Source organism: Priapulus caudatus, unplaced genomic scaffold, assembly GCF_000485595.1.
Source record: "Priapulus caudatus unplaced genomic scaffold, Priapulus_caudatus-5.0.1 Scaffold468, whole genome shotgun sequence".
In the NCBI taxonomy this organism is placed as follows: domain Eukaryota; kingdom Metazoa; phylum Priapulida; class Priapulimorpha; order Priapulimorphida; family Priapulidae; genus Priapulus; species Priapulus caudatus.
Window position 1 is genome coordinate 2,410 of NW_014577529.1, and position 9,827 is coordinate 12,236.

Below are 9,827 nucleotides of genomic sequence, written 5' to 3' on the forward strand. Positions count from 1 at the left end.
TATATATATATATATATATATGGTATAGGCGCGCGGTAAAACCGATGACTGTCGCGCATGCGCACTGTTGTTTGCAATCGGTGTGCAATCAATCGTGATGTATAAATATACAACCCGACGTTACGGAGCATGGAAAATGAGTGGAAAACATTGTTGCTAGCGGGTGGAAAGATTTAATTCCCTGCCCCTGCTGCTGCTGATTGTTTCTGCTGCTGCTGCTACTTCTGCTGGTGATGGTGCTGCTGCTGGTAATGCTGCTGCTGCTGCTACTTNAAAGGAGTAAGGCACTGCTAAAACCGGCAAATTCAACATTTATGTAGCTTAGATCACGGTCTATATGATTTATTGTGTTTACCTCGAAACTTAGAGCTCAAGTATTGCCTTAATCATTTAAACTTCCGAAATCCGCTACATAGCAAACCTCGCTAGTCTTTGCTAATGTTTGCATTGCTAAACGATAGAAGGGCCTTTCAAAAGCATTGCACCTTATGTTTCGCTTGTTCACAAGATCATCACACAACGCGATTGTAAATTGATAACCACATGCTACGTTTGAACCGATATCTGTCCGGATTGGTCATTTTATGAAACAACGATTAGATACACGGATAAGAGCTTCAATGATTAAGGCTAATACTTGCAGCTCAAGTTTTTATCGAGGGTAAACACAATAAAGTCATAGCTAGCACTAAGGCTACTAAATGTATTGATATTTGCCGGTTTTAGCGTGCCTTACTCCTTTTAATAACTCGCCTGATATAATCTGTAATATAATATATCATAATATAAGTATATATGTATATAATATAAGTATATATGTCTATAATATAAGATATATGTATATAATATAAGCATATATGTATATAATATAATATATAGTATAATATAATATAATATAATATAATATAATATATAATATAATATAATATATATGCGGATATTGATTTTTATGCTTAATGCGGCGCCCGCTAGCATGTTTACGATAGATTTTTTTAGACCGCCGTTCAATGTATGACAAGTGTCGCATCAAACCTGAAATGGATAACTCAGCAATATATGGATGATCATCATCAAGGCCTCGCCCGAATAGATGCTGCGGGATTTTAATAGTCGGTCTCGACTGGGTGTCAATACTTTCTGGTTAGGTAAAAAACGCCTAATTGTTACGGCACGCACGGTCTACTCGTGGCAACGAACAATGTTGCGCTCGGCGCGTTACTTTGAGTATAATTACGGAAGTTAATTATGATTAGTTGATTCAATGCATAATTAAAGATTATCATGCTTTCGCTGCAAACCTGGCCCCAGCGTGTATAATTGTGAACCAAAAATATGAAGGATTTTTTTAAGATTATCGTGGAAACCATAATGCTTACTTCTCAATCGCGCGACGCCTAGCGCTGCACTACTGCCAGCACATATATGCTACAAAATATTCGCGAATGTTGAGAATTAGTACTAGTGCTGCCATGTTATTATTGTAAGGGAGGCCAGTACGTTTTCATTTTTCATGGAAATACTGTTTCGACGTATGTCTGCTCTTTTTTGCTTAAAGTAGTCGCCATTTCGTACTCAATAATAGCAATTAAGGATGAGGTACAAGTACGATATTACTGGCATATGCGGCTACAACGTACGTGTCTGACCTATATCTAACGTGTTTAATGAGGTTTTGGAATCGATTTGAGCGACCTGAGACAATGTGAGAGTGAGTTAATTTGACGATCTAATTTATTTTCCATAATAACTAATGTTGAGTTTGTGCTTTCTAGAAAGTATGGATTTACATCAAAATTCATTTATACAGGGCTCTGCGGGCTAGAGGTGTGTATGTAGGAGGCAGCGAGGTGGATGTTTCAGTACTGTTATAATCTATGATATTCCTATAGCAGTGATGACTGCTGAGGCTAAATGAGACGCCAACTAGCACAGGGGAAAAACTTTTAGGAAACGCAAAACAGCTAGGCGTGAATTTGGCGCTTTTAACAAAATACGTATATTATCTCGTGAACAGGAACTGACACAGTGGAAAATGTAAGCTCATAACAGACAGACAAATCGAAAATCGAAAATTCGCAGACGATCAAACTATTTTTATATTGTCGCGCGGATTTTTACCGCTGCGTACGAAATTCGCATGGTGCTAAAATCAAGCCGGCCGATGTTATAATGCAGCGAATCATTGATCAGATGCCTAATCACGTGACCAGCATGAACTGTTGGAGCTATGGTGGAGCACTGATCTCTATTATACTAACTAATATCTAACTAAATCTTAGTTAGATACATAGAAGATTAGGTTTTGCGACGTGTGGCGCTTAGTAGAATCGCGTGTAGTGTGTCCGCTGCGGACGTTGCGAATTATATTCGCAATGGTGTGTCGCTCAATTTATCGCAATGCGGGTGCGAATATTTTCGCGCAGGAATTTCGCTGCGGATATGATCGCAGCGAAATTCGCATGCGTGTGTCCCTGTTTAACCATGCTACTGCGAATTCGCTGCCGATTTTAACAATCGCTGCGTCGTGGCGAATAAATTCGCATGGTGTGCATTATGTATATTTACTGTATGTTAATGTTATGATTATTTACATACTTGTGCATTTGTATGTGTATTGCATTGTACATCTCCATGTGTATTTACTTGTGTTACTATGTATTACTTGTTATGTGTGGTTACTTATCACGTTATGTGTATTTACGGCTGGTAAAACACGACTTCAACGCGCGCCTCTTCATGGTTATTAACAGAACACACTATACCTATTCTTAAATACAAATAGTGTGCATTGATTTAGTCCGGATCAGTGATCGCAGCAAGACAGATCACACACGCGCACACGCACAGCGCACAAGCACACGCACACCCCGCCCACGCACACGCACCGCCACACGCGCACGCACAGCACGACGCACGCACGCACGCACGCGCGACACACACACACACACACACACACACACACACACACATACACATACACACACACGCACATGCACGCACACACACACACGCACACACAAACGGCGCGAAAACAATACGTTCCGCTACCCTACGTGCGGAGGATATAAACCATTACTGCGAAGCGTTTGCCTACATTTTTTGAATCTACGTTTCAATGAGGTTTAAATGATGTCCCGCTCGATAATAAGTGAAGTGAGTGATTGGGATCAGTATTTTTTCACATCTACCTACTCCCGAGTATGTGCTCACGACAGGTGTAGCGTAGTGTGTATAAAGCCTAGCGCAGACCTGCGGTTTTTAGTTGCTCGTCGTTGCAACCTGCAACCGCAAGTGATCGATCGATGTGTCACCGCGTGTGCGCATACATGCGATTTCGAAGCAATTTTAGAGCAATTTAGGAGCGATTGGGAGCGACGAGTCGCTCAAATTCAAACAAGTTGGATTTCTTGCTACTCGTCGCAAGCGACCAGAATCGCTACGGGTTGCAGTTGCACATTCCCGCAGACGTAGCGATTTCACAGCAATTTTTTGCAGCGATTCTAGACTCGCTGTCAAGTTGCATGAAAAAATCGCACGTCTGCGCTACCATAGGATAGCTATGACAGTTGCCTGCTCAGGCCTTGACTGTGTCAATGAAAAACTGCGCAGTCTCATCTGTCCAGAACGCAAAGGGCGCGGTAAATAAGTTATTACTGTGAAGTGTGAACAAACAGCCACAGGAATATTTAAGCTCGTAAAACGCATGAGTTCAACTGCGTATATTGGCACAAAGCGCAAATAAATATACGTACACAATTAATCTGCTTTGAAGGACAAAGCAATTTTGTAGCGAAACGCAATTGACCGAGAAAGTAATTGAAGAGAAAGTAGGTGCACGTTTTTTAATGTAGTCACGCTCATGAGTTAGTTATAATTGTTACCGAGAAGAAAGGTCCACATTCACTACGATCATAGCATATTTTGCATATAATGCACGTTAGATCTCCCGTATATATCACCGAATACCATCTGTAATTTATATTTGCCTAGCTCTTGCACTTAGTCTATGCTCAATCTAAATGTTGATGCTCTGGCGAAGCAAAATCGCATCAACGTAAATTCTAAATGTCATATCATCATCTTCGTGCTAGAAAATCATTTGCGCGGGTTAAATGCATCATTCTCGTCTCTGCCATGCTCTACCTCGCTTTGACGTGGTGTCGTGTATTTTAGTCGACGGATTCAAAGTCGCCGACTACACCTTCCTAAAGTGCATCATCAGAATGCACGCGTGCGCGAGTATGCTTTTATGTATGGCGGCTCCGATGACAGCGATTAATCAGCACAGACATTGCATGAGACAACATGATTCTTCGTCACTGTTAAAGCTGAGTTGTGTTTCATGAATAAATGCATTTGCACCAATTGCAATTTGCAGCATTTTGCAGCAATATATAATATATACTAAAGCGCTGGAGTGACGATTTCAGTGTGTCTGTCCTTGTATACGCATGATAGGCATATTTCTACTCGCTCGTGATTAGATCTATATGAAGTATTTTTAACAGGGAATTGCCTACTATTGTTAGAGTCACCGTGTCGGTGAAAGTAGCTTAAATGTGTTCTTATATTTGCTGCAACCCAAGAGATTGGAAGGTGCGACTCAAGCTCAAAGGACAAAAACCTTTGTTTACAGTTTAAGGCGATATCTTCACTGACATGTTTCGATCGAGTTTGTTAATATAGCTTTATTATCTTCACGTTATGTGTCAATGTCAATTGCAGTGCTTTTATGTGTGCCTTCCAGTGCATGCTTGAATTAAATCTAAACCTGAATTCAAACAGGTATTTATTCCTATACTGTTTGTTAGTTGTGTTTTATTGATGATTGTTCGGGTTAAATAATGATGAAGGTTTTCATTCTCAAGCCTAGCGCGATGTATTCATTGAGAATTCATGTTTGTAGCGAAGTCTATATGCTAATGCTGATAATCCTGGCAATTAACAATACACTTTCAACAATATAATGTGTATTGTTTGTAGAACCTAACAAGAGACTATTCCCTGAAATATTTTTTTTATTGACCGGATGTTTAGGACCAAAATATTTTTAATTAACAATCTCGTCTTTGTTATAGTATCTATAGTGTTATTTAAAAAAAAATATAGGTCTAGCGATATTACTTTAATTAAACTTGAAATTGACATTTATTTAAATGAATTTATTAAAATACATAGTTGTTAGGTTCTACAACAATACACATTATATTGTTAGAAAGTGTTCAACAATACACACTGTATTGTTGAAAGTGTAATGTTAGTTACCAGGGGCCGGTTTCACGAAGCGTAATTAAGTCCTTAATCATGATTAAATCACTAATCATGATTAACTTCCCGTACTTAAATTGAAGTGACTGTTTTACGAAGCGTAATTAACTTTAATCATGATTAAGTTAATCACAATATTTAATTCTACTCAGGAGCATGATTAAATCCACTAATCATAATTAGTTGTTATTCTAAAAAACAACATGGAGGCCGCAATTATTTACGAGCGTATGAATGAGCGAATTATGAAGCAATATAGACATCGATACGATTTTATAAATACATTGAATGACGAGGAGTTAAGGCAGAGATACCGCTTCGGGAGGAAAGGAATAGCATTTCTTCATGATATAGTGAAAAACGATTTACAGAGGCCAACGAAATGTTCAAGATTATCTGGCTAATTAGAAACACAGGTGTGCGGAGAGGTGGCATCGTGTCCGTGTCTCCACTCCCGGGATCAATATCACCATAGACTAAGAATATCGTTAGTATCTGACAGTGTTTCTTAACCCATTTAAGTGTCATTCACCCTCGAGTCTTCATCACAAAGTTTCATGCACCCGCCACTAAATTTCCATATGTTTTTGGGAATTCTCGTCTTATTCTCCCTTGCACAATCTAACTTTAGATTGCCTAAAAACGGGGATAAAATCTCCTTAATTCGCTAGAATTCATGTTGCTTGATGCAAATAAGCGCTGGTAGATTGAAATACAGTATATAATATATAGAATTCTAATTCTAACAGAAAAGTAGCTTGCTACTACTAGAAAAAAAAAAAAAAAATAGAAAAACTAGAAAAATAAATTGCTAACTTGAAGTAAAGTTACAGTTCAATAGTTGCGTATGGCGATCCTCGGGAATATTTGGGAAATATCCTGCTACATTGAATTTAGAAAACCATAGGTAGACAGGAAAAACTTATCAAATTTCCAGCTCCAATGCCATTAAAAGCAATAAGAGCTTAATTACTAACGAATTTAATGGCAATGCCTTTTTTCAAGTATAGCGAGATATTTCATACAATATTTGAGTAAATTAAGTCATTCACCCTTCCTGCTTCATTTACCATTCATTCACCCCCTCTAGTTTCATTCGCCCCAAAATAATTTTATTCACCCTTGGGTGAACCATTAAAAAGCACTGATCTATGATACCACGGCGTCGTAGCTCTGAGCCCAAACTCCACGACAGATGGCGCTCTCGCTCTGGCTCTGTATCAACAGTGTGGTCAAACTGCATGCTGTGCCCCTTCCCACACTCAGGATAATACGTAGAATTGGCACTCGGCAGTTAGATGCGATATTGTATGACTACTAGGCACTTTAATTTAATTTAATTTTTTTTTAATAAAAAAAAGTTAGGGTTAGGGTTAGGTTAGGGTTAGGGTTTAGGTTAGGTTAGGGTTAGGGTAGGGTTGTTTTTTTTTTTTAAGTGCCTAGTAGTCATATCCTAAGTGCCTAGTAGTCATATAATATCGCCAGAGCGAGAGCGCCATCTGTCGTGGAGTTTGCAGTGTGGTATCATGATCCTGACTTGTACGAAGGGGGCGCTGCATGCAGTTTGCTCTCAGGCGTGGATTATGACCTATAGCAATTCATCCCTCTTATCTGGATCGTTCGTTTTAAGTATTTTTGGAAATCTACAGAACCCTTTCTTTGAATCACGAGTTGCATTATTACCATAGTTATACACTGCACCTAAAGTTGGCATGGTCGCACTTCTTTTGACTTTGCAATTTAAAGAATGTCGAGAAGCGTTGCAGCCTGTCCTCATTCACGCATAGCCATTTCGGTTGTGTATATCATCCAACATGGCTGACATCCGGTCCGGTGCGGCGGACATGACGTCACACGCACACGAAGAATCAACAACAGCGCGTCTCACAGACTTGTTTCTATCAGTGTTGTTTCTAGCATATATAAGAAAGTTTCTTGGAACTAGTTTTCATCGTGATTAGTAGCATAGACATAGTGGTGTTTCAATACTTGTTTATTTAGTACTAATCTGGTAGACCTTAATCAGGTTGCGTGGAGTTGGAGGAGGAGGATATCTTAATCAATTGTCCCATTTGAATAGTATTAATTGATAATGATCAAGGAAATATATGGCAAGGAACAGGCTTTGTGTTCCTTACTGTGTCTACATTCCTGTTGTGTTCCTTACTGTGTCTACATTCCTGTTGTGTTACGAATCTACATATCTTATAAGACCGATCTGCGCGTAGGAAGGACATGCAGGCTGCAACGCTTCTCGATATTCTTTAAATTGCAAAGTCAAAAGAAGTGCGACCATGCCAACTTTATGTGCAGTGTATAACTGTGGTAATAATGCAACTCGTGATTCAAAGAAAGGGTTCTATAGATTTCCAAAAATACTTAAAACGAACGATCCAGATAAGAGGGATGAATTGATATCAACAGCACGTCGTAAGCTGTGGTTTGTCAACATAAATCGCAAGGACTTAACAGAAGAAAAAGCAGAATATACTCGCGTGTGTGGCGATCACTTTATATCTGGTAAGAGCTCAATGTTAAAGCTATATTGACTACTGTTTAGAACGATCACAAGTTGAAACTTTGTTCATTATACCGTATTTTAATCAAGCACGAAATTTCGATTTTCGCACCTCGCAGGAAAACCCGCAAAGCTGTATGACAAGACGAACCCAGACTGGGCGCCAACTCAAAAGTTAGGACATGATAAGATCAGGACAATAACTCACCTGGCAGTATCTAGAAGAGACAGATCGAACGAAAGATATGCTAAGAAGGCTAAGCTTGAAGCGGCTGAAGTTTTAGTAACGTTGAATGCAGTAGAATTCTCCGATTCGGTTCTGTCAGGTAAGACTAAGAGTAGTCTCAGTTCAATTTTAACAACAGTGAAACTGTAATTGAGATCGCGGTACACCGTACGGTAGTATTTGTGTATGTGCGTTCATATTATTTTCAGTTTTTACTGACTGTCCCAAGTGCCTGTGATTGTATAGTCTATATATATATCTGACTAATGGTATATATATTGTTTTTTGTTGATCAGACCTTCCAGATCCAAACAATGAAAATATTCCAGAGAAGCATAGAGAAGTTGGATGCCAAACAGAACTTACTGGGTTGCAAATATCTGAATTGGAGCAATGCAATAGAGACATGACATGCGAGTTGGTGGAAATGAAGAAAAAAATACTGGAAGCTGATTTGACAGAAGCCAGTTTTAAGAACAATGATGAGAAAACCAAGTTTTATACTGGACTCACAAATTTCTTGGTTCTGCAGCAGATAATGTCAATGTGTGGTGGCTTTATACATTCTGGCACAGTCAACTCTTTAACCAAGTTTCAAGAACTGCTATTAGTACTTATACGCCTACGCTTGAACGTGCCCTTTCAAGATTTGGGTTATAGGTTTGGAGTATCGAGGTCAACAGCATGCAGAATATTTGACAAGTGGATTGATGTACTGAGTGTGAGACTGGAGTTTTTGATTGTATGGCCTGATCGAGAACTTCTACGGAAAACCATGCCAAACGTGTTCAAACAGAATTTTGGTGAACGTGTGTCTGTCATTATTGATTGCTTCGAAGTATTTATTAACAGGCCATCAGGTCTTATGCCAAGAGCGATTACATGGTCGAACTATAAGCATCATAACACTGTTAAGTTTTTAATTGGCATTACCCCACAAGGTGTAATTTCTTTCATTTCCAAGGCATGGGGAGGACGAGTCAGTGATAAACACTTAACTGAAAACTGTGGGATGTTACAAAAGTTAACCCCAGGGGATATAGTGTTGGCTGATAGGGGATTTGACATTGCTGATAGTGTAGGCCTTTATAGAGCCTCTTTGAAAATTCCTGCATTCACACGTGGTAAGAAACAGTTGTCAGCAATAGAGGTGGAAGAAACAAGAAAGATTGCCAACGTACGAATACATGTTGAGCGAGTAATTGGTCTCGTGAGACGCAAGTATGTTATTTTGCAAAGCATTTTAACGATAGACACTATAACTGCTAAGGCTGGTGAATCTGTGTCACCCATTGATAAAATTGCTAAAGTTTGCTGTGCATTATGTAATTTTCTGACATCAATTGTCCGCATTTGAATAGTATTCGATAATGATCAAGGACAATATATGGCAAGTAACAGGCTCTCTTGTTCATGGTGTTATCCATTCCTACCCGGCTTAGCCGCTCCTTACTGTGTCCTACATTCTTATTGTGTTACGAATCTACAGTGTGTTAATGAGACCGAATCTGCGCGTACCGTGTGTAAAAATACGCTGTATTAATCTTATGTTTATATTTAATCTTTATACGATGGGAAATGCTTGTTTGAAATGGCCTGGAGCAATAAAGTAATCCGTTCTCCGATTGGGTTTTGTTTGTGTGTCTTCCTTGTTGCTATACGACATCAATGCATCGAATCAGTCGAGTTTGACGAAGCAGTCCCGATCGGAATCTTAGACCCCGTGGTAATGCTGGAAGGCACGTTGACGCGGGACACTATTTTCACAAAGGGGATCGACGCAAGAGAAAATGACAATGTGAGTAAGGGGAACGT

At 39.3% G+C, this 9,827-nt stretch overlaps 1 protein-coding gene across 2 annotated transcripts; it reads left to right on the forward strand.

The window, feature by feature from the left end:
- Positions 1-7,141: 7,141 nt before the first annotated feature.
- LOC106810726 lies at positions 7,142-9,400 on the forward strand. Of its 2 annotated transcripts, none has more exons than XM_014814163.1 (3): positions 7,142-7,788; positions 7,906-8,112; positions 8,309-9,400. In XM_014814163.1, the coding sequence occupies exons 1-3, from the start codon at positions 7,563-7,565 to the stop codon at positions 9,367-9,369; spliced, it is 1,494 nt and encodes a 497-aa protein (XP_014669649.1). In that variant the 5' UTR covers positions 7,142-7,562; the 3' UTR covers positions 9,370-9,400. The 2 variants fall into 2 exon arrangements, with proteins under 2 accessions (XP_014669649.1, XP_014669650.1); XM_014814164.1 differs by having other exon boundaries at positions 7,142-7,593; positions 8,309-9,390.
- The last annotated feature ends 427 nt before the right edge of the window (positions 9,401-9,827 follow it).

Excerpts from the sequence above, each read along its gene's own strand:
- LOC106810726 (XM_014814163.1), top strand. The coding sequence starts at position 7,563 with ATGCCAACTTTATGTGCAGTGTATAACTGTGGTAATAATGCAACTCGT. Across the intron at positions 7,789-7,905 it reads TGGCGATCACTTTATATCTG|GAAAACCCGCAAAGCTGTAT; the intron begins GTAAGAGCTCAA and ends CGCACCTCGCAG. Across the intron at positions 8,113-8,308 it reads CTCCGATTCGGTTCTGTCAG|ACCTTCCAGATCCAAACAAT; the intron begins GTAAGACTAAGA and ends TTTGTTGATCAG.